The 24898-nt window shown below is 48.3% G+C and overlaps 2 protein-coding genes across 8 annotated transcripts in view; one reads left to right on the forward strand and one right to left on the reverse strand.

The window, feature by feature from the left end:
• Sim2 (SIM bHLH transcription factor 2) overlaps window positions 1-18614 on the forward strand; it is a 40208-nt gene extending 21594 nt beyond the window's left edge. Inside the window, exons 6-11 of the mRNA XM_034514777.2 lie at window positions 1953-2152; window positions 7134-7240; window positions 12685-12832; window positions 14159-14327; window positions 14698-15106; window positions 16882-18614. Coding sequence (XP_034370668.1) covers window positions 1953-2152; window positions 7134-7240; window positions 12685-12832; window positions 14159-14327; window positions 14698-15106; window positions 16882-17273 — 1425 coding nt within the window. The 3' untranslated portion in view covers window positions 17274-18614. The remainder of the gene's footprint in view (window positions 1-1952; window positions 2153-7133; window positions 7241-12684; window positions 12833-14158; window positions 14328-14697; window positions 15107-16881) is intronic.
• A 2585-nt stretch (window positions 18615-21199) lies between these two features.
• Window positions 21200-24898, reverse strand: part of Hlcs (holocarboxylase synthetase) — a 179174-nt gene continuing 175475 nt past the window's right edge. For all 7 annotated transcript variants that reach the window (XM_076943179.1, XM_076943178.1, XM_076943181.1 and 4 more), the window contains one exon: window positions 21200-24126. In XM_076943179.1, the coding sequence (XP_076799294.1) occupies window positions 23955-24126 (172 nt within the window). In that variant the 3' untranslated portion in view covers window positions 21200-23954. The remainder of the gene's footprint in view (window positions 24127-24898) is intronic.

Consider the following 24898-nt stretch of genomic DNA (forward strand, 5'->3'; position numbering starts at 1 on the left):
GCTTTCTCAGCTGTGATCTCTTCCTTTGACCTTTACCCTAACCCCACTCCTCACTTTTGTTTTCTGTGGTTACTTTTTGTACAACTGGAATGAAACCTCGTGCCTTGGCCTCGGTGGGCAACCGCTCTAACCCAGCTCTCCCACCTCCCACGCTTTTACAGCTTGAGGGATACACATTATTTTTCTGTACTCAGGAAGCCTCCTTGAGACAGGGCTGGGAACCCTTAGCTCAACCTGCACCTAACAACATGTTCCTCAAGAAGCCCCATGCTTTACTAGTTTCTGCCACTTGTCCAGCTGTAAACACATACATCATCCGTTTGTCTTGCCCTCAGTTGTCCCCGACAGAAAGGTGGGAGAACAGGCCAGACTGGAAGGCTTCAGGATCTCTTCCATCTCTACACACTGTAGATTTGTGAAACCTGTAGAATTTTTGAACAGAGAATTTGGGTGCCCTGTGGATGTGGCTCAGCTGTAGAGATCTAGGGCTTAGCACACAGAAGTCTTAGGTTTGGTCCCCAGCACTGCAGAAACTGGGTGTGGTAGTCAACTCCTGTAACCCCAACACAAGGGGGGTGTGGACAGAAGGATAAATTGAAGGTCATACTCTATTGTGCTGTGAGTTTAAGTTAGCTTAGGCTATGTGAGACCTGGCATGGGTGTGTGTGTGTGGATAGAGACAGAGACAGAGAATGATAGACAGAGACACACAGAGAGACAGAGATAGACACAGAGAGACAGATACAGAGAGAGACACAAAGAGAGACAGAGACTCAGAGAAAAAGACAGAGATGCAGAGAGAGACAGAGACACAGACAAAGAGAGACAAGACTCAGAGAGACAAAAAGAGAGATAGAGACACAAAGAGACAGAGAGAGATAGAGAAAGACAGAGATAGAGAGATAAAGACAGAGAGAGATAGAGAGACGGAGGGAGAGAAAGACAAAGACAGAGAGAGATAGAGAGACAGAGGGAGAGAAAGAGAGACAGAGAGAGATACAGAGACATAGAAACAGAGAGACAGAAAGACAGAGAGAGACACAAAGAAGACAGAGAAAGACAAGGAGAGAGAGAGAGACAGAGAGAGATAGACAGAGACAGAGAGCTTGAGTTCAGATGACCACTGTTGTAACAACCATGGTCCTCGCAGGATTTCAAGTGTTTAAACGGCAAACACACTTGACTATGGGTAGAAGGAGGATCGGATGCCTCCAGGTGCCTCCTTTGCCCTAGGAACTGTGAAGTCTCCAGGGTGGTCTTTGGCTCTCTAACTACTGCCTGGTGACTTATTACTAAGTAAAACTTGAATTATAAACAAATTAAAGGTGAACACGTTGGCCTGGGGCGTCAGCTCAGTTGGTAAAGTCCTTGTCAGGCAAGCGTAAAGGTTTCACTTAGAGAATTCTTAATTCTCTGGAGTGATGAGTGTGTTGGGTGATAGAAATGTCAGAGTCAATTCCATTAGAAGTTGGAAAATGTTTTAACTATGGCAAGTGCTCATAGAAAGGCAGTTAGTTCCCTAGTGCATCTTTATTGTGTTCTTTAGTCAAACGTGGCCAGGAGTTTCTGTCCAAGTCCACCATGCCTGAGTGAGCCTGGGGCAGCCGCTTGCCTACTGTGTACCTGATATCATAAGAAACAGTTGGGTTTTGTTGTTTTTCCAGACAGGATTTCTCTGTGCAGCCCTGGCTGTCCTGGAATTCACTCTGTAGACCAGGCTGGCCTCGAACTCAGAAATCCGCCTGCCTCTGCCTCCCAAGTGCTGGGATTAAAGGCGTGCGACACCACCTCCCAGCTGTAAACCAGGCTTTTATTGGCCTGTTGACGATGCAACTCAACAGAAACTTGGCGGGAGAATGTTCTAGCACTTCAAAAACAAATGAACAAACAAACAAAACCAAAAAAGCCAAGGCAGAGCCGTCATGCCCACTGAGCTGTGTCTTCCTTCCCAGGTCATTCACTGCAGCGGCTACTTGAAGATCAGGCAGTACTTGCTGGACATGTCCCTGTATGACTCCTGTTACCAGATCGTGGGGCTGGTGGCCGTGGGCCAGTCGCTGCCCCCCAGCGCCATCACGGAGATCAAACTCCACAGCAACATGTTCATGTTCAGGGCTAGCCTCGACCTGAAGCTCATATTCCTGGATTCCAGGTGAGTCTGCCCCTTGCTGTCACCGTTGCTCCGACTCCCCAGCAGGCCCCAGTGGTGGGAACTGGTCCTTAAGAGCTACACTACTGAGGTAAACTAAAACAAGAAAAAAGACCTACTAAGTGTGTAGATTAGCAAGGAAGTTAGTCATGAAGGGAAGGACTTAAGATGCAGGAACTTGTTTTAATTAATTGCCTAATGTTTGGATCATAAGCTTGTCAGGAGCATTTATGTTACGATATAAGAAGACCCTGTTGCCTTCCCTTCCTCCCTTCCTTTTTCTCCCGTCCCCCTCCCCTCCTCTTCTCTCTTTCTTTTGAGACAAAGTCTCATGTAGCCCAGGCTGGCCTCAAATTCACTATTTTCCCCGAGGATGACCTTGACCCTCCGCCTTTTCCTCCTGTGTGCTAGGACAGGCATGTACTTCACATGTTGCTCTCCCTTTGTCTTCTCTGAAAGCTGTAACTTGAATTCTCATTCATCTCTCCACCACACTGGTAGGACTTTGAAATAAATGATATTCCACTCTGAACAGCGTGTGAAGCTCCTACCTCTGTGACAGCCACATAAGTCAATGGTGAAAGCAGACAGTTCCCCTTCCATGTGGGGAGGTGTGACCGTAGTGTGTGGACACCTGGTCAATGCCTAGGCTGGGGAAGGGAAGGAAGGCTTTTGTTTTGAGGCTTTTGTTTCAGGGGGCCTTGCAGGAGCAGCCTCTGATCTTACCCAGAGATCTTCGGGTCTCAAGAGTTAAATGTTTTTTTGGTTTTGATTTTTGTTGTTGCCATGGCTGTCCTGGAACTTGCTCTGTAGACCAGGCTGGCCTTGAACTCTCACAAAGATCTGCCCATCGCTGCCTCTCGAGTGCTGAGATTAAGAGCATTCAACATCGCAACTGGCCTCAAAAGTTTAGTATTTGATAGCCAGTAGTTGTATTTTTATGGGACATCTGAGGTGTTTTGATACTGGTATGCTCCACATTCTGGAATGATTCAGTCTCCACAGATCTTGACTGTGTTGCCCTCTTCCATTGCCTTGGGTAAAAGCTGTCAGCTGTGCCCACCACTCGATTTCCTGGAAGTCTTCGGGAAGATGAAAGTAGCCAACAGATTTAAGCAGCTGAGAGCTCAAAGCCTCAGATACTCGAAGGGCCATGTTGCCACTTGGCTTGTGGGTTCCTTGGCTGCATAGGCCAAGGTCTTTCCAGGGACTTCAGTACTCAAGCAATCCTCCTGCCTCAACCTTATGAGGAAGTAAGACTATGGGCATGTGCTACTACTCAGAGCTACTGATTTTTTTTTAATGTTCTAAGTTTTTCAAGTTAATGAAAAATAGTGTAAAGACTCACATCTGTAATTATACTACTTCTGAGGTTGAGGCAGGAGGATTAATATGAGGTCCAGGCTAACCTGAAGCAGATTCAAAGCCAGCTTGAGCTACAGAGCAAGACTGACTCAAATAAATCAAACCAAACAGGACAAACAACTTATAAAGAAAGGTAAACTACAGAATTAAAATATCCCATTCCACCCAGGTATTGGCCCTTTATTGAAAAGAGACAAATCCATCTGGCCCTGGATGGGGTGTGAGATGTGAGGTTAAGTCAGGATTGATTCTCGTGTTCCTCAAAGCTGTTCAAAGGATGGAGAAGCGAGAGAGATAGCGTTACAGGGTCACCCTAAAATCCCAGGCAAAAATGAAACAGAATCATTGGCCAGCACCTTCTGTGATGGTGAGATGGTGGCAAGTTCTCTTTTGTTTCCTGCAGAATCAAGGACTGCTGATGTAGAGGAGGGGTTGCAAGCTTTGTCAGAGACTGGGAGGGATGAGGGAGGGTTCTTCTGGAAGTAGGCTGCATGTGGGCTGTCCAGGGTCATGACTGGAGAAGTGCAAAAGAAACACCTGGCTTCTTCCTCTGGTTGCCTCTGTCCTAGTCAGGGTTACTATTGTTGTGGTGAAACACCATGACCAAAAAAGCAAACTGGGGAGGAAAGGGTTAATTCTGCTTACACTTCCAGATTGTAGTCCATCACTGAAGGAAGTCAGGACAGGAGCTCACACAGGGCAGGAACCTGGAGTCTGGAGCTGATGCAGAGGCCATGGAGGGTGCTGCTTACTGGACTGCTTCTCTTGGCTTGCTCAGCCTGCTTTTTATGGAACTCTGGACAACCAGCCTAGGGATAGCACCACCCACAGTGGCTGGGCCCTCCCCCATCAATCACTAATTAAGAAAATGCCCTACAGATGGAGCTTATAAAGGCATTTTCTCAATTAAGGCTTTCTCCTCTCTGATGATTCTAGCTTGTGTCAAGTTGACATCAATCCGGCCAGCACAACCAGCTTGTATTTTTCAGACAGTTCAAGAAAACCCCAAGAGAATTCTCTGATGAATTCTCTCAAAGAGGAAAGAAGAGACTGCATCCCCAGAGGAGCAACTGGAACGTCTTTTCTGCTTGCCTAGCTCCCAGCACTTTGAAATGTGGAGGTCTTTTCATGGAAGGGTGTTGGCTAGCTCAGAAGTCAGGCTGCTGTCATGTAGGAACACTTAAAGGGTCAGGACCCTTCACTGTCACTTGCGTTTCTGTCTCCTTGCCAGTAACATGTTCTTGAAAGCCTGCTGGGCTAGAGCCAGCTCTGGAGGGACAGTCCCAGATTGACAGTGAGGAAGGTGTTGGCCTGAGGTCTCCAAGTCCCAGGAGCAAGGTTGGTGGACCTCGGGGAGCAGCTGCTGGTCACTCACCCACCATAATCCCAGCACAACTGAACTTGGCTTAACCTGATGTTTGGATCCTCAGGGGTTTGTGGTATTCCCTTTAAAACTGTAGCTGATGCTGTTGCTAAGGTTGGATGAGGCCAGCAATGTCTGTGGTGTGGCACATCACTCCAGCAGGTTTACAGACACTGGACGTTTGAACAAACCCAGAGGGCACCCTGCCAAGCCCTTTCCCTGGCCTTTAATTTTTAATGTTGGTGAATGGTTTGCTGAGAACATGGTGCATGTGTTTCTGATTCTTTGATGCATTCGTGTTCTTGCTGATTTAGCCCAATGGTCCAGGGGCTGGAGAAGCCTCTCAGTCCCATGCTGCAGAGATTCCTGGGCTGTTTTTGGAGTCAGCCAGCTGCATTTTACCCTTCCTCCCACCCAATTAGACTCGACTGTGTTTGCAATTAGGGGCCCCTTGGAGCAATCCCTAGAGTCCTGAACAAACAGAGCAGGAGCCAGCAACACCCCCCCCCCCATGCTCACCTGGAACCCTGTTCCCTCCCCGTCTTAGAGGAACATCAGTGGAAATACACAGACAACTGAAGAGCCATTCCAAGGGAGAATCTGAGGCTCTGAGAGATGTGTGATCCAGGTCTGAGCAGATTAAAGAATGAAAATGGGGTCACATTTCCAGGTTCCATCTGGGGCTAGTGTTTCGTAACTGGCAAGCATGGCCCTCAGTGCCAGCCTTCTTCATTACTGCCCCTGTCACTCCGCCGTCCCCTGAACTGACTCCTCTCGGCTGCCAGGCTGCTTTCAGAATCCTTTCTTCTGCTCTTTCATCTGTTCTTAAATATCTGTCACCAACATGCTTAGGGCCACCTACCTCTTTTAAGGACACAGTTCCCAGCTTGGTTGGGCCAAGTCTATGAAGCCATACCATGGAAGGGGCAGCCCAGTGTGGTACTGATGAGGGCTTAGTTGCTGACAGCCATTTCTCTTCAAAGCGCTGACGTGAGAAATTAATATGTCTGGGACTTGTTGAGAGTAGAGGGATCATGTCACAGGCACACTGGGAAAGCCTTCCACTCCTGAGGAGAGTGAGCCCTTCCACCTTCCAGCCAGAACATTTGCAGTCCTTGTGCTGTGTTCTGGGGGGTCTGTGGATAATCCTTCATGGATACCAGGCTTAAACAGTTACTCTGTGATTCTCATTAGTAAAAACCTCCAAACTGTAAGATCTGGAGACCAACTACCACGACGGACAGCACTCAATGTAGAAGAGTGATTTAAGCCGCCAACCCAGAGCCAAGAAGTAGAAACAGCTTCAGTACCCACCAGCAGTCAAGGGAATAAACAAAGCACAGTGTGGTATCTACACGTGAGAATACTCAGTCGCAGAAAGGAATTCTCTGCCACGTGCTACAGACGGCAATGAACTTAAACATGGGATTCTGTATGAGGGAAGGCGGAAGCCAGAGGGCAGACACAGGAGCATTCCAATTTTGAACATACAAGTTCAGGGAGACAGGAAGTTGAGTGGAGAGCAAGGGCGGTAATGGAAGGCTTGGTGGTGTTTGGGGGAAGGATGGCTGGCGGTGATGTTTTGAAGGTGAGGGATTTCTGTTTGGGATAACCAGAGGGTGTGGGAAGGTGATCGTGGCACAGCATGAATACTGTCAGTGCACGTAGACCATGCATATAAAATGGCAACATAGTAAATAGTATGGGGTGTATATTTTATTAGGATTAAAGAAACAAAGGAACCAGAGGGCAAAGTGTGGGCTGTGTGAGCGTGAGAATGAGTTCAGGTCTCCAGCAGCTACGTACAAAAGCCACCATGGCATTGCAGCCTATAACCCCAGCACTGGAGGACAGAAATGGGTGATTGCATGCAGGAGGCCAAACATAGAACAAAGCAGGTTCACGAAGGACGGTCCCCACAGGCCCCCTGAGTGACCCTTCTTTATCACACGGCTTAAGTCAATGGTCCGATCAACGCTTTCCCCTCAGCACCCACAGATAGGCAGGGTTTGAGAAAAGTTCGGTTGCCAAGCCGTCCCAAACGTGCTGCTGGCCTGTGGTTCCAGAACATTCTTACACCCAGTTCTACAACCTACCCTGAGCTAGGATTCAAAGACTTTCTTCCTGTAAAAAAAGATCATTACAACACCCCCACCCCCACTCTGAGCCTCTTAGCACTTGATTAGTTGGCAAATACTGGTTTAAAGGAAATTGCCTAAGAACAGCTTGGCTCATGGAACAGCTGTCCTTCCACAGGGTGACAGAGCTTACGGGCTATGAGCCACAAGACCTGATCGAAAAGACACTCTACCATCATGTGCACGGCTGTGACACCTTCCACCTCCGCTACGCACACCACCTCTGTGAGTATCAAGCCACCAGGCCAGGGACAGCTGGTCAGGGTTGGGGCACTAGTGACAGGGAAGGAACATGCCTCTTGCCTGGGGCTGGCATCTGTGTGAATCATAAAATCCAGTGTGACTCTCTTTGTCCCTTGCTAACGATGGCTCCTGCCGCCTTTCTTTACTACTTACAAGCATGGTCTTAGTGATGATGTCAGACCCCGGTGGCCTTGGGTTCTAGACTGTGGAATTGGAGGTCCAGTAATCTATGGGATCTGGAGTCCAGTTATGAATACCGGCAGTATTAATACAAGAACAGGATAGAGCCCTTAATATGCATAGCCAGGCACTGGATTAAGAAATTAAGTAGAGGAGCTGGAGAGATGGCTCAGTGATTAAGAGCACTGACTGCTCTCCCAGAGGTCCTGAGTTTAGTTTCCAGCAACCACACGGTGGCTCACAGCCATCTGTAATGGGATCTGATGCTCTCTTCTGGTGTGCCTGAAGACAGCTACAGTGTACTCCAATACAGAAGAAGAAGAAGAAGAAGAAGAAGAAGAAGAAGAAGAAGAAGAAGAAGAAGAAGAAGAAGAAGAAGAAGAAGAAGAAGAAACTAAGTAGACTACCAACTAGTGAGAGAGATCTTCATTTTACTTTTAAGGATACTGAGGTTCAGATAGAATGATGCAGGTGCCTGTGGCCAACCCTTAGCAGAGTTCAACAGTTGAGTCTTGTTCTACTGGGATGCCAGAGACGCCTTCTGTTCTAGCACAGGGGACAGATTTGATTTGCCCATGGAGGCAGTTTCAGGACCTTGGGGTTTGGAGAGGGTGTATAAAGAAATGGCACTTTTCTTCAGGAATGCATTCTTCAGGAGAATAATTTGGGTAGAATGAAACATCTTGTCCTTTTGCCTGCCAGCCCCTTCAGGCTCACAACAAGTCTTGGGTACTTGCAGGATGCAGATGCTTGGACAAGCTTCCAGTTGTGCCCTGGGTCATGTCCTGGGTGTTGATTTTGTTCTGGATCAGCTAGAGATGTTAGAGGACATTTGCTGGTGTCCTTGGAGGTGGCCAGCAGATCCAGGGCTGTAGTGTCCTCTTGACTATGTAGTGTAACCAGGGAATGGTGACAGGATATCATTTGGGCTCATCTCCTTTCTCCAAGTTCACAGGGAAACTGCCATGACCAGATTCCTGGCCCCTTGGCACACAGAGATGAGAAGTTAGAAACTGTGTGTGTGTTCACGTGTGTGTGTGTGCATGTGTGTGTGTGTGTGTACATGCATGTGTGTCTGTTTTGCATATGCTGTATGTATGTTTATATACATATATAAAGTTATATATGCATTTATGCACAAATGTGAGGTTATATATGCATGTGTGTGTGTGTGTGTGTGTGTGAGAGAGAGAGAGAGAGAGAGAGAGAGAGAGAGAGAGAGAGAGAGAGAGACAGAAAGCCAGGGGTCTCATGGGAACATTCCTATCTCCACATATTGACCAGAACCAGAGGAAACTCTGACAGGAGTTGTCTGTCTGCAGGCAACACAGAATCACAGGCCCTGGGTTCCAATCCCAGTAAGATCAGAAGTTTTTCCTTCTTTCTCTTCTCTTCTCTTCTCTTCTCTTCTCTTCTCTTCTCTTCTCTTCTCTTCTTTCTTTCTTTCTTTCTTTCTCCTTTCCTTTCATTCATTCATTCATTCTTTTGTGTGTGTGCTAGAGAGGCGGGGAGAGAGAAAGGGGGAAGAGAGGGAGAGACAAGGTCTTACTGTGTAGCTTGGGTGTCCTGGAACTCACTCTGTAGACAAGCTGGCCTTGAACTCAGAAATCTGTGGCCCTGTCTCTGATGCTGGGATTAAAGTCCTGTGACTCCCTGCAAGGCATCCTTATCTATACAGAGTTTGTTACCAGCTTGGAGATACATGAGACCTTGTCTCAAAAAGGAAAGTATACAGACCTCACTGGCTGCTGCTGTTCCAGCTGTCTCACAGTCCTTGGGTGCTCTGGGAGCCAGTGGGAGCCGTATGAGTTAATGGGGTAAAAGAAGAGAAAGTGCCCAGCACTTTTACATGGCAGTTCCTGTCATTCTCAGCTAAGAACCATTTGTGAGTGACATTAATCCCCTGACTTATTCCATGTCTGGTCAGAGTGTGCTTTGCTTAAGGAAGCTCTCCAGCAGGAGAGCAGGTGCCCACAGCTGCAAGCGGCCACCAGCTAGCCCCAGAGCCCCAGGACCCACTTCTCAGTCTCTCCTCAGGCTCCTCCTCTCCTTGGCTACCATTCAGCTGTTTTCCAGTCTCTGTGTACAGCAGACCTTCTCCTGGGCCTGTCACCTTCCCTGTCTGAGGTCCCCACTGACTGACAGTCATGACCTCAGGCCATCCTCACACACCTGCTCCATGAAGAGTGAAAGGCGCTGAGGCCCCCAGCCCCACTCTGACCCCCAGCGCCATTCCCAAGGCTGCTGCCTGTCCTCTCACAGGCGCACCTAGCTGTGCTTGGCTCCTTAGAGCCCTACAGAAGTGACATAGCTTCTTTCTCGAGGACCCTGCTGTTCGTGATGCTTAGATCTCTTTGGGGACCAGATGAGTGTTCTGGGACAGCCACAACAATTTCTCCACAGTTGTGAGGCACAAGTGTGTCAGCATGGCATCTCCTCTCCTCTGCATCTTCCCTGTGCTCTGAAGTGCTCGGTCGTCTGTGTGTGTCTGAGCATCTTCTCTGTGCTCTCAGTGCTTGGCCCTCTGTGTATCTTATGGTCCCATTATCTTATAAAGACATTGGTCATAACGGGTCAGGGCCCACGCCTTCTGCCACCATATTTACCTCTATAAAGTTGCTATCCCCAAAACGTCACATTCTGTGGTGCTAGGGGTGAGAGTTTCAGCTCACTGTGGGATGACACAGTTCAGCCTGTAGCAGGGACGTTCTTTACACCTCTGATCCCACTTCAGCTGTGGGTGCAGGCCCTTTGTGCAACTTGGTAGGAAAGCTCCATTTCATGAAGAGATCACTTCCTATGATGTCATGGTGATGGGGAAGTAGGTGAGGCAAGGACGCATTATAAATACCTCACTCTGTGGCCTTGTCCATGTTCACAGTGCGGAGCCCACCCTGGCCATGCAAATGTACGGAGAAGCCAGAATTAATCCTGAGCAGAAAAGAGTAGGAGAAATGGCTGTCACACAGTAGGGTCACAGGGATGGCTGTCACACAGCAGGGTCAGAGGGATGGTTGTCACACAGCAGGGTCAGAGGGATGGTTGTCACACAGTAGGGTCATAGGACTGGCTATCACACAGCAGAGTCACAGGGATGATTGTCACAGAGCAGGGTCAGAGGGATGGCTGTCACACAGTAGGGTCATAGGACTGGCTATCACACAGCAGAGTCACAGGGATGGTTGTCACAGAGCAGGGTCAGAGGGATGGCTGTCACACAGCAGGTCAGAGGGATGGCTGTTATACAGTAGGGCCACAGGGATGGCTGTCACACAGTAGGGTCACAGGGATGGCTGTCACACAGTAGGGACAGAGGATGGCTGTCACACAGCAGGGTCAGAGGGATGGCTGTCACACAGTAGGGCCACAGGGATGGCTGTCACACAGTAGGGCCACAGGGATGGCCATCACACAGTAGGGTCACAGGGATGGTTGTCACAGAGTAGGGTCATAGGGATGACTGTCACACAGCAGGGTCACAGGGATGGTTGTCACACAGCAGAATAAAAGAGATGGCTGTCACACAGTAGGGTCACAGGGATGGCTGTCACACAGCAGGGTGAGGTGGCTATTACATGGCAAAATTACTACATGCATCTCCACAGATGTTCCTAAAGGCTTGGGGCCTTGAGTAAGCTGTATTTCTGCTTCCCAGCCTCCCATGCAAAACACTTTTCCATGTTAAAAACAAAACACCCAATTGTTTGCTCTGGTTAGAAAACTCAAACCCCCGGGCAGTGGTGGCGCACGCCTTTAATCCCAGCACTTGGGAGGCAGAGGCAGGCGGACTTCTGAGTTCGAGGCCAGCCTGGTCTACAGAGTGAGTTCCAGGACAGCCAGGGCTACACAGAGAAACCCTGTCTCGAAAAACCAAAAATAAATAAATAAATAAATAAATAAATAAATAAATAAATAAAAGAAAACTCAAACCCACTCTTTGCTACAACTTTAGAGGATGAGAAGCCAGGGCCTCATCTGTCAGCCAGAGTTCCTCAGGAAAGGTCTAGCCTTTGCAACTGACTGTATGTCAGGCACTGTGATGATCCTTCTTCTATAAATGAGAAAACTGAGCCATGGGCTGTATCATAGAAGATTGTGTGTCTGTGTGTCTCTGTGTACTTATGTGTGTCTCTGTGTGTGCGTGTGCATGTGTGTGTGCTTGTGCATGTGTGTGTCTCTTTTTCTGTGTGTATATGTGCCTGTGCGTGCATGCATGTGTGTATGTGCATGTGTGTGCATGTGTGTGTGTATGTATGTGTGTCTCTGTGTGCTTATGTGTGTCTGTGTGTGTGCGTGTGCATGTCTCTTTTTCTGTGTGTGTATGTGCGTGCGCGCGGGTGTGTGTGTGCATGTGCATGTGTGTCTCTCTTTTTCTGTGTGTATATGTGCGTGCGTGCGTGCGTGTGTGTGTGTGTGTGTGTGTGTGTGTGTCTGTGTGTGTGTATAATAGCTGCCATGCCTTTGCTCAGCTCTCTGCTCTCCACTGGCCACCTGCATCTCCTGGTGTTCTCCTTCCCTCCCAGGCTTCCCTCCATCTCCGTCCTTGAGGTCTGCAAGGGGAGGAGTGACAGTTTATAGGTGCCTAGCAGCTTTGGGGGACTGCTCGGCTGCCCGGCGTTTGCACCCATGCATGGAAGGTGGGCTCATGGGCCCAATTTTCAGGAGCTGTGTCACCAAGCTGAGGGCTTTCTTACACGAGCAACACAGGAAATTAACAGCCCGAGGAAAATGGGTAATTGGGAAGAAAATATAAACGGCCCCCTAGTGGGGTGCGGCTTCTCCATGAACACACAGGTCCCGACAGATGGCAGATGTCAGCACCAATCTGACACTTGGTCGGACGCACTAAAATTAGCGTTCTGTTTAAACAACTAAGTCCTTCTACGCATTAAAGGTTTGGGGATTAAAACATAATTGGAGCATTTTGGATTCTAAAAAGGTAATCAGGCCTTACCACTCTGCAGGTACTGGTGGTCTCCAGGGGCCTTTTTCTCCCATGAAAACGGTGACTGTTAAGTCAGGGCTCCTAATAAGTGGGGAGGGGCTACTCCAGGGACTGTGCAAAGTTGTAGGTGACATTCCTTCATGTGTGTGTGTGTGTGTATGCTCACACGTGTGCACGTTTGTACGGTGAAAGCCCACCCACTCCGTTAAGTTTCCTCCTTTGCCCCAGAAGGCTCTCTGTGTGTCAGGGGGTAGGGCAGGATCTTCTGAACTCCAGGATTCATGTCACTTTGTGTTTACAGTGCTCGTGAAGGGCCAGGTCACCACCAAATACTACCGGCTGCTGTCCAAGCTGGGCGGCTGGGTCTGGGTGCAGAGCTACGCCACCGTGGTGCACAACAGCCGCTCCTCCCGGCCTCACTGCATCGTGAGTGTCAATTATGTCCTCACGTAAGTCAGCCGCATTTGTTTCTCTCCTTGCTCTCTCTCCTCCATCCCTGTCACACTGCTCCAGGAAGTGTCCCCTCCCATTCCTCATTCTCTGGACGGTTTGCCTCCCTTTTTGTTTATGGGAATAATCTGGTAGATCGGGAGCTCCCAACCATTAACGTGTCAGGAAGCAGTGGCTAGGATGGTAGGGGAGCCTTGAAGGATTATAGTTTATTAGATCCTGGGACTGAGCCTGAGAGAGGGGCCCAGGAGGGGACAGTGTGCAAAGAGGGTGGATCCATGTCCTGTGTCAGTAACACACTTCTGTGCTACTGCCCTTAGGGACAGACACTCTCTCCCATCTCTCTGTCTTCTCACATACTCTGTTACCAGTGTGGTTGAATAGTTGGTGCCTGAAAAACCCCAGATTTAAACTGAAAAAAAAAAAAATCATTTTGAGACAGAGTCTTAGCATTAGTTGAGGCTAGTTTCTATCTCATGACCTTCCTCCATCAGCCTCCCAAGGACTGTGATTTCAGGAAGAGGCCACCAAAGGAATGCAGATGTGTGTAAGTCCACAGAAGTCACAGCAATCCCTTCCTGGAGTGTGGCTCAGCGTGTCCATTAAAGCTACTGTCGCACAGTCACCGTACACTGGCCTCTCAGCCCTGACCTCAGCCAAGGAAGCCCTCCTTAGTGCCCTGAACCCTGAGGATTCAGACCCCAGGTTCTTTCACAGAACGATCACCAGGCTACTTTATGTTTTAGGAGGATGATCTGGCAAAGCTACACGGGGAAAATGCCCTGCCCCTTAATCACACCAGCCAGGCCTGGCAGCATTTAGCAGTAACTCTCCCTCTGGGGATATGACTTTGCCAGATTGAGCCTGCAGGCTCGACACGAGTCCGTGTAAAAGTGGGCAATGTTAGGAGCTGGTTCCCCACAGGTCTGCCCCACCAGGCTTCTGGGCCCCTCAACAGAGAGCAGCTGGGCCTCAGACACACAAACCAATCGGGGTCATGAGGGTCATTGGGGTTGCTGCCTTTGCCTTGTTAGCATGTCCATCCCTTGCCATGATCAAGAGCGTCCTTGGGACATGTATGTGGGCTGCATGGGTTTGGAAGAAGCATATTATGTTCCTTCATTCTTGCCAAACAGTATTAACCGTGCTCAGAGCCCTCGGTCGCCAACCTGGAGCTGCTGGTGGCCTCTGTCAGAACCATGTGTCCTTCCATAAGAGTTGCTCTGGGACTGGAGGAGGAGCTTGCTCAGGGGGTGCAGCTCAGGCAGCTGCTCTTCCTCCATGCATGAGCTGCTGGGCGTGACTTGCCCACTCTTGCTTTCCAGGGATGTCGAATACAAGGAACTTCAGCTGTCTCTGGACCAGGTGTCCACCTCTAAGTCCCAGGAGTCCTGGAGAACCACCTTGTCTACCTCACAAGAAACTAGGAAATCAGCTAAACCCAAAAACACAAAGATGAAGACAAAGCTAAGAACCAACCCATATCCCCCACAGGTAACACACACGGGGCAAGACAGCATCTGTCTGGGGGCTCAGGATACCTGGGCATGAACTAGGAACCTCTGTTCAGGGGTGTTCTTGCAGAGAGAGAAAAGGTCCCACAAACAGCTCAGAGGATTAGTATATGCTACCTCACTTGGCTTATGGTAATATCAAAATGAAACTTTCCCTCTCAAAGTGTCATTAGTAAGCTGTGGGAAGTGGTAAGTGTCCACAACCATCTGGTGTGTGGTCATCTCGGAGAATAACGTCCTTCCACTCAGAGATCTTGCAGTAACACTGGGGGCCCCCTGAGCTCTGGTCTGGTGGACTAGAAGGTAGGTAGCTTACCCTTGGCCTCTCCTCTGTCTTCTTTGCCCTGCAGCAATACAGTTCGTTCCAAATGGACAAGCTGGAGTGCAGCCAGGCGGGAAACTGGAGAACGAGTCCCCCCACAAATGCTGTGGCTCCCCCGGAACAGCAGCTCCATTCAGAAGCCAGCGACCTTTTATATGGGCCGCCCTACAGCCTCCCCTTCTCCTACCACTACGGACACTTCCCATTGGACTCTCACGTCTTCAGCACCAAGAAGCCAGGATTGCCCGCCAAGTTCGGGCAGCCCCAAGGATCCCCGTGTGAGGTGGCACGCTTTTTCCTGAGCACGCTGCCAGCCAGCAGTGAATGCCAATGGCACTATGCCAACTCTCTCGTGCCCAGCAGCCCACCGCCAGCTAAAAACCTTTCTGAGCCTCCTGTGAATGCTGCCCGGCATGGACTTGTGCCAAACTATGAAGGTGGGTCCCATTTGCACAAGGGGAAGGGCAGGGGTTCAGCATCAGTAGCAGTGGGTGGTAGATGGAAAAAGAATCCTCATACTTGGGGCAAACTGGCCTTTTCTGCTTCTAAGTAGGGATTACCACGCTTCCTATTGGCAATCATGGCTTCATGGGTGCGAGCTTCATATGACAAGGACCCCAGAGACGGCGTAAACTGCAGAGGGAAGCTGAGTGTCCAGTCCCCATACAAGTTCTGGCCTTATTCATGACCCCGCAGGGAGGCAAAAGTGATTTTCTAAACCAGCTCCCATGTTTGACCACACTCCAGCTGCATCCTGGAGATGCCTTTTTGCCATACCTCAGAGCGAATGACAGACTTTAGTTCTCTTCCTAGACTGGTTTTCAAAGTACAGAAAACAAATGCAGAAATGCCTGGCCTTGGGGACAGAAGCCATGAACATAGAACAATTAACAAGGGCTCTTTAAGCCTCTGCCTTTCTTTCTGTGAAACGGGATCACTGGCATCTATTAAGTAGTCCCCTGAAATGTGTACCCCCCCAACACATCCATGTAACACAGCCACGTCTCTTCCCTGTCCTCTGTTTCCCACACTCTGCCTCTCTGGCTTTGCTTTTTGTGCTAACTCTGAGAATATGACTCCATATTGTGATCAGTCTACATTTTTTTTTTTTTTTTTTTTTTTTGCCAAATCTGAGCAGAGGAACAATTAAGGGAGAAATCAGGCCTTTGTGGACATAAGGAGGACATTGTTTTCAAAAGTAGATAATTTAGAAGAGACCAACCAGCCACTGGGCCCGCCCTGCCTTGGCGTCGGCCTGTCCCAGAACTCATCTGTGCAAGAGTTCTTCACAGTCCAGGAAAGAATAGGGGAAGGACCTTGCAAACACCCATGTGAGCCAGACTTATTTCTTTGTATGTGAGGACTGACTGGTGATATAACACACAAAATCCAACTTCTATTGCTATTTTAAAGCAGAAATGGTTGGCAGCCAGGCGCCGGCTTGCCACATGTGATTAGGAGGGGCAGGAGGAAGGACTAAAGGTGATAATTTGAAGCAATTTGTGACCAACTTACTAGTCTTTGGTATTAAAAGAAAACAATGGTCTCATGGGAAAGCTCAGGAGTTACTTGAATGGGCACGGTTAATACTTTTAATTATGGGCCTACTAAACAGCACAGGGCAGTCACCACCCCCCACCGTCTTGAGGGATTAGTAAAATGGGTAGACTCGGTGCAGTGAAGAAGAGTCTGCTTGGCTTCTAGTCCGTGGCTGTCCGCAAGCTTAGCTCCGCGTGTCTTTAAAGCATCCTTTAATATTGATGGCACACTGGAGTATTTGGATCTGTTGCATTAAGCGTGTTACTCAGAATGAATCTCACCTGTTCCTCTGAAGTTTCCAGCAATGTCTCACGATTGCACTGCGCTGGCCTGAAATACAAGGGGTGGCACGAACGGAGGAGGACTAAGTAGCACTGTGCACGATGGAGGGCACGTGGGGCAGTGTATGATGGAGGATCCCTGTGCGTGATGGAGAAGGACCACGTGGCTCTGCACGTGTGAGGGCGCGTGTGGCTCAGTGCAGGAACAAGGAGGACCCTGTGGCTTTCTGTGCACGATCGAGGGCGTTCGTCTCTGTGCAAGGCTACCAGAGCCTGTGGCTAGGCAGGGCTGAGGGTACGTGTAGCTCAGTGCAGAGCAGAGGATGGACAGGTTTCTGAGTGTGTGACTTCCTCTCCAGTACAATCCTCTCACTTGTCGCTTGTCCCCACAGCGCCCGCTGCCACCGCGCGCAGGTTCGGCGAGGACCCCGCGCCCCCAAGCTTCCCGAGCTGCGGCCACTACCGCGAGGAGCCGGCGCTGGGCCCTGCCAAGGCGGCACGCCCGGCGTCCCGGGACGCACGGCTGGCGCTGGCCCGAGCGCCACCCGAGTGCTGCGCGCCGCCCGCCCCGGAGCCACAGGCGCCGGCGCAGCTGCCCTTCGTACTGCTCAACTACCACCGCGTGCTGGCGCGCCGCGGGCCGCTGGGGAGCGCTGCGCCCGGAGCCCCGGAGGCGGCCGGCTCGCTGCGGCCCCGACACCCCGGCCCCGTCGCTGCCTCTGCGCCCGGCGCACCCCGGCCGCACTACCTGGGCGCCTCGGTTATCATCACCAACGGCAGGTGACCCGCCAGGGCCCGTCCGGCTCCGCAGGGCGGCCCACAGGGAGAAGCCATAGGCCAGGCCTTCTCTGGTTCCTTTTTCACCCCCAAGGTCCAGCAGATGGAGGGGCGAACTTTATATGCACGATATAAATTAATTTATACAGAGACAACTATTTTAATAGAACTCCACAGCCGACTTTTAGATTTTTACCGTAGATGCCGGTGGAGAGGGTTGGGACGCAGTTGAAGGATGGGAAGAAGGCCCATCTTTGTCGCCAAGGGCCTGTTTTCATGAGGCTGAGCATCCAGATGTCAACCTGTGACCTCAAACTACCGTTTCCAGGGATCTTGGTTTCCTCACTATGAAGTTTATCAAGCCGAGGCCCTATAAATGAGAATTCAAGACATACATGCAGCTTGACAGATGGATGGCACCTTAAGCACCCCCACCTCCCACCCCGGTGGTCCTCTGTTCCCGAGGGGTTGAGACAGGGTGGAAAGTCCTTTCAGAGTCCTTTTGGACACTTGTAAATGCAAAATGTCATCCTTGTAAGTCCCACGAGCAGACAACAGTTTCTGCTGTCTTTGAACTCCTGCATCTCATTTTCAAATTTAATCCTTTTAAAAATACAAAAACCAACAAGCCAAGGCTAAGGAGCTGTGCAAGCCTATTGTGTGTGTGGACATGGGTGTGCTTCAGAAGCACACTAACAAGCTCGCTCATAACCCAGCCCTTAGGCACTTTGGTTGACACCCACAAGTTGCACCTTCAAAATATGAAGTAGGCATTAAATGCAAAAAGATATATCTATATAGCCAGGCACAGTAGAGAATGGCCCTGCCAAGCGTAATTCCCTGGCAACATCCCTCCAGCCCACACAGATCTGCTAGCCCTATGCTTGTGTTTGCTTGCAAGTAGGAACTCCTAAAGCTAGTTAAAATGCATGTGCAATACGGAAACCGGAACGGACTGCACCTTGTGGAAGAAAAACATGCTTAGGGGATCTGATGAGAGCGGTGTATACATGTAAGCGTTTTCTACATAGTAAGAGCTTCATATGAACATGTTGTGTGTGACAGGTGAATGGAGACCCTTTTTATAAACTTACCAGCAGTGTTTAAAAATAAACCTCCAGTACTTTTGTTTCACATTTATGGTTTATTTACGGTTATATGCATTTTTCTTTTGGGGTCACTATTTAGGGCTTGGGGTGTGACTCAGTGGCCTGGTGCTTGTCTGGCAGGAAGGAGATACTGGTTTGAACCCAAGTATGGAAAAAAAAAAAAACAGAAAATCACTATTCAAAAATGTTCTCATGGCCCTGACCTGGACATCTGCATTGACCAATAAATATCTGTGTTAGCTGCCCCCTTTCAATTTCTCTACACAGGAAATATCTCATCCATTTACTTTTTAAAAATATAGTTTATGGGGCTGGAGAGATGGCTCAGCGGTTAAGATCACTGACTGCTCTTCCAGAGGTCCTGAGTTCAATTCCCAGCAACCACATGGTGGCTCACAACCATCTGTAATGGGATCTGATGCTCTCCCTCTTCTGGTGTGTCTGAAGACAACTCATATAAATGAGTTTATATGTGTACTCATATAAATGGAATAAATTTTAAAAACTGTAGTTTACATGGGCCTGGCAGTGGTGGAGTTTGCCTTTAATCCCACCACTTTGGATTAGAGGCAGGAGGATCTCTGTGAGTTCCAGGACAGCCAGGGCCACACACAGCAAGTCTGTATCAAAAAACCAACCAACCACCACCACCACCACCACAACAACAACAAAACCCCTTTACTTTAGAAAACTCTTCCCACTTGTACAGAAAGGTTCCACATTAAAACAAAACAAAAATCAAACCAAAAAAACACAACTAATCTGTCTAGAATCAGTGGCTCGAAGGAGTGTAAACTTCAGGGGGCTGGCAAGGTTAGGACCAGCAATATATGTGGAAAGGCACTGGGTCTTGGGATAGCTGCTCACAGCCCTCACCTGTATCTAGCACAAGATGCTCTCAGTGTCTACACATGACAAGTCAAGCTTTTTCCCCCTTCCCTTCTCCCTCATGCTCCAGCCCAAAGGTTTTTATTTATTTATTATATGTAAGTACAGTCTTCAGTCACCCCATAAGAGGGCATCAGATGTCTTTATGGATGATTGTGAGCTACTATGTGGTTGCTGGGATTTGAACTCATGACCTCTGGAAGAGCAGTCAGTGCTCTTAACCACTGGGCCATCTCACCAGCCCCCACAAGCCAAGCTTTTATGCTCATGAGTCTCAGGATTAATCCATGGTTCTTGGAAGGTCTCTGCTTGATCCGTGGGCATTAGCACCAATATTTCTCAATAAAGTTCCACTTAACTGCTTTTGTGTCAACTTGTATCCACTAGACACAACCCACAAAGGAGGTTAATAGGAAAGGTTATTAGTGGCGTGCAGGGGGAAGAAATGACACTGTTGTAGATTTATAAATGATAATGTAAACAAACATAAGGGAGTCTGTGTGTTCCTAAAAATTAAAATGTGTATTAATAAACATTTGCTTTTTTTGGACAAAAATCACCAGTTTTCATAGCTGACAATAGGAAGGAAGATTCTTCAGAGAGCTAAGCTGGCTTCCAGAGGTTATGGACTCAAAGTTGCCAAGCAGTTACCATGGCAACTTAATATGTTCTCCTCATCCTCAAGATTTTGCCCTGATATCTTTTCTCAGTTCTGTGAAGCTTTAATAATGATGCATTCTCTTTCAAACAACAACAACAACAAAAATATCACTGTGGGCCCTACCTAAGATGGAGCATGTTGACACAAATGCCAGATCAAATGGACTTGAAGCCTAAGCCAATTCAAGCCTTTGGCCCTGCACAGGGCCTCCCAGGGAAAGGAATTCCTTTATGTTCTTGGAAGCCTCTTTCTAGAAAAGCCATTCCACTCATACCGCAGCAGAGACAGGAAGGGGTAGAAGGGTCGATCCCCACCCCACCTCCACTCCCTTCATCCTTTCAGAAACCCAGGCCTTCTTCCCTTAAACCATAAAGGTATGTGGTGTGTGTGTGCATGCATGTGTGGTATGTATTTGTGTGTGTATGTGTGCATGTGGTGTGTATGTGTGTGTATTTGCATGTGGTGTGTGTATTTGTGTGTGCATGCGTGTGTGGTGTGTGTGTATATTTGTGTGTACGTGTGCATGTGGTATGTATGTGTGTGCACATGCATGTGTGGTATATTGTGTGTATTTGTGTGTGTATGTGTGCATGTGGTATGTATGTGTGTGTACATGCATGTGTGGTATATTGTGTGTATTTGTGTGTGTATGTGTGCATGTGGTATGTATGTGTGTGTACATGCATGTGGTATATGCGTGTGTATTTGTGTGTGCATACATGTGTGGTGTGTGTGTGTGTATACGTGTGCATGTGGTGTGTGTGTACATGCATGTGGTGTATTTGTGTGTGTGCATGCATGTGTGGTGTGTGTATGTGTGTGTATGTGTGTGTGCGCGTGTGTATAAAGTCTACACATGTAAACTCTATCCATGTTATCATCTCATCTATTAGAACTGCAAAGCAGTTCTGTCAACCTATGAGTTGATGCAAACTGATCCCTAAGACAAGCAAGATATATAATATTAAAAGTCTCAGGACAAAAATACCTTTAATGAAAGTTGAGCAGTTCAAACACCCAGAAAGAACAGTGTTGGCGAGTGCTCACTTTGGGTAAAAGATGTTAGCTCTTGGAGTCTTTGTGAACCTTTTTTCCAACTAGTAAGATTTCCTTTCTGTCAAAAATACGTAAAAACTCACAAAGTACCAGGTTCTTGAATTCTTACATGTAATCTTTGTTATAAAAGCATGTTCAAATATCAAATAAAAACAGTGTAATCAGAAGCCACTGATCATTCTTAGTGAACCCTGGGGTAAAGCAAGAATAAGCTGGAGCCACAGTGAAAATCCTAAGTTTATTTTGGTAGAATTACTTTATAGGTATTGGTTTATAGTAATTCTTTTCACAGATGATTCTTTGAAAAGCTAAAAAATAAAAAAGTAGTAGGAAAGGGTTACATTTTTGTTTATTTCAAAGATGCATAGAGATGAACCAGGAACAAGGAGGTCCCATTTCTGGTATGTCAGGGTAGCAAAGCCCCTAAGATCCCCCTCTTGCATTCTGGAAGTGTCAGGTGGGATAGGCCAGTGACTACCACACTGTGTGCTAGGTGTAGGGGATCCCCAGAGTCTGTAGTCCCTCAGTGGGTGTGTATTTGTTCAAGCCTCTGACATGACATTGCTTCCATGCTGGGTCCCATCATTCTGCACAGTGACATCCACAGGACACAGGCCCCTGCTCCCAGCCCTCCCTGTAAGAACTCCCTCATTGCTCTAGCTGAGCCACGTGAAACCCAGTGTTTGCTATGTGTGCCTTCCAAACACCCAGGGGTAGATATGTAAGCAGGTTTATACTACTAGGAGTAACCTGCTCTAAGGCAAATGGAGATTCGGGGTTAAGTGACCACATCTCAAGATTCGGAGGGAGCAAAGTTAGGAGACTTGTAAAGTTCCTGGAGATCCTGGGGTGCTGAGTCTGAAAATACCCTCGCATGTAGCAGGTACAGTGGCAGCCTTCACACCCCATCAGCAGAATGCGCTCTACGACGTGGAATCTGAAGTCTTTGGTTCATGTGAAGCAATGGGAAATGCAGCATCTGCTTCAGGCTATTTTGTCTCTCAAGACAAGGAGTGTCATGTCTGTATAATCGAGAACACCCTAAACAGTTTTCCACCCTAAAACTACTCCAAGGCCAATAAGCATGCCCAGAACATCTCTGTCTGCTCTGACAAGACCACACTTAATTAGTTTTATCTTACAGAAAGGAAATTAAATGATAACATTTTTTCCCCCAATGTAGAACTATCCAGAATAGCCCTTCAGCTTAAAATAAAACATAGCATGTTTTTCATTAAATAATCCCCTGTAGAAATTTAAAATGTAATGCTGGCAGTCCTGAGAGATGAACAGCCTTATATTACAAAGTCTGAGAAGTGAAGCTTTGTAACATCAAGCCCAGAGATCTTCGTTCTTGATGATATTTTACAGATGCTCTCTCAAGGGCCCATCATTTTGTAATTTTGGGTGGTGTACAGTTTTATTTAAACTTGCATGAATTTAAAAAAAAATATGGGAACTAAAATTTATATATGTATTTTTTTCTTTTGAGAAAAATTTTAATCTAAGTCTTATTTGCAAGAAAAGTTACTTTCAAGTTCTTTTAAAGTCACATTCCCTCAAATACGTGTCAGGTTGGTGTAGTTTACCGTTATTTTTGCTTCTGTGCTAGGCTGAAGGTGGATGGGTTTCTATACTGAAAACCTCTGGTTTCTGGAGTTGGCCTGACTACACAAGCTGGATAAAGATGGTACTCGTTTATGACGAGGATCTTGTTCAAAGCTAAGTGTTCTGTTCCGTCGTTTCCTTTCCACCCACTTCAGTGGAAGTGGCAGGAAGCAGGAGGGCAGACAGGAACTGGTTCTTTTAGGCTGGGCAGCGATGGGTATGATTCACAAGCTCCACGGAGATGGGAGGTACATGGAAAAGCACGGAGCACATCTGGAAACACAAACCTAGAAAGGCTTCCTTTCCTTTGTTCTTCCAAGGAGACTTTTAGCACATCAAAATTTGAACATCTCCTTTTAAAGCCACACACACACACACACACACACACACACACACACACACGCAATCAGGCATGCACTGTACACACATACATCTCTTCAAACTGATGGCATTTTGTGTCACCCTCTCTCTTTCATGACATTAGGAAATAGGGGGCAGAAAATCATGACTTACAGTACAGTGCTACACTCGGCTCTGTTGGAGGACTCAGGCTTACGGGGAGCACCACTTCTAACAGAGCCTGTGACTAATCATCTTAAAAGCTCCAAGAATCCTCCCTTGTGTGAGCGAGAGGGTGAGCCCACATCTCCATCAGCCTAGGCAAGCCTCTACCTCCAAGGAAGATGCCGTCATGGCTTCAACATCTAAAACTTGACACATCTGACCCTGGGAAAGGGGCCTCGCTGGCTCTCTCATCTCTGCAGTCATCCTTCAGCCCCGTGTTCTAGGCTACTACAAGAAGCCCAACTTGACTAAGAACAACAGCGACAACCCTGTGTGTAAGTAAACACTTGTGTGTTCTGGGACAGCTCTGAGTGTTCACGTGAGCTGTGGGCCTCCACTCCTTGGAACATATTCGTACCATCTCACCACCATTCCCAACCCCTCGCTCCTTATTCCCCAAAGTACACACAAACCCAAGCTCACATGGGGAAGCACACTTCCATACCGCACAAGGCAAACTAAACTCCTAGACTAAACTGACTCTTCATCTGCCTGACAGTCAATCCTCACCAAATGCCCCTTCAAATACCCAGTAAAACCAGAGATATACATTAAAAAAAAAAACCCAAAACAAAAACCCAATCCCCGGGGTGGGGGCAGGGAAACCACAACCTGAAGAATTAACAAATGGCACTGGCCTCTGACTCTGGTTAGCTTCCCAGCCCTAGGCATGCAGAGACAACAGTTCTGCAAGCCGAGTGCCCGCCCGATCAGAGCTCCCAGGAGATCCCAGGAGCAGCTTCCCTGTTGCTGCTTGTTGCTGCTGGGGCAGATCCAAGCTGTCTGGGGACACTCAGAGGTGTTACTGTCGCTTGGGTACAATGAGGTTTCTCAGCATGTCGAAGGAGTTGCCGTCTGGATGCACCGTCACAACCCCACCGTCCTCTTGGTGGACCTGCAGGAACCCGGAATCATCAAGGCCCACAATGGACACCTGTGGCCCCTCGCTGCTGCCCAGGCGGACTTGCTGACCACTGAGAACGAAGCACACCAACAGCAGGGTCACAGGAGGCAATGGAGGCTGGAACGTCTTGCTCAGTGACTCTCCATTACAAGGGACTAGGTTCTGGGGACAGGCTAAGGCTTACTATGTTGACCTCTGACCTTCTCTGTCCCTGTGAAATGCCTTAATACCTACTCAGGCAACCACAGAGCCAGACTTGAGCTTCTGTGTACCAGATAATACTAATTCCGATCCCGTTGCTGGTGATTTGTGCCTCTCCTCACCCCAAACACTCTTAACTCTTAACGTGCAAAGAGACAGGAAAGTGGAGAGGAAAGCCGAGGAGGCAGGAGAGACAAGAGGGGGGACTGGGGGCCAGTGAATGTGGCCAAATCACGTTGTAAACGTGTGAGATGTCATAACCCAAATTCAATACTTTTCAAATCAATATATGCTAGCTAAAATAAAGAAAGGAAAAGAATTCACTACAAAGGGACAAGCAAGATGGCTCAGTGGGTGAGGCAAGCCTGGGTACCCGGGTCTAATCCTTGGAACCCATGTAAAAACGGAAGAAGAGAAGCTGCCCCACCTTCTCTTAAGTGTGTTTTGGAAGGGTAGAGAGGCTTGTCTTACACACTTGTGGCTCTCACACCTCAGCTGCAGAGGATGCTGGGAACAAGTGTTAGCATGTGGGGCTAGCCCCACCCTAGGGTGTAGATTTAGTAGATGCTGGGTGCAGGTGTGGCTGCCATTGTCCCATGGGGATCCCACCTCGAGATCTAGAAGGATCTACCACTCAGACA

Source organism: Arvicanthis niloticus, chromosome 12, assembly GCF_011762505.2.
Source record: "Arvicanthis niloticus isolate mArvNil1 chromosome 12, mArvNil1.pat.X, whole genome shotgun sequence".
Classification (NCBI taxonomy): domain Eukaryota; kingdom Metazoa; phylum Chordata; class Mammalia; order Rodentia; family Muridae; genus Arvicanthis; species Arvicanthis niloticus.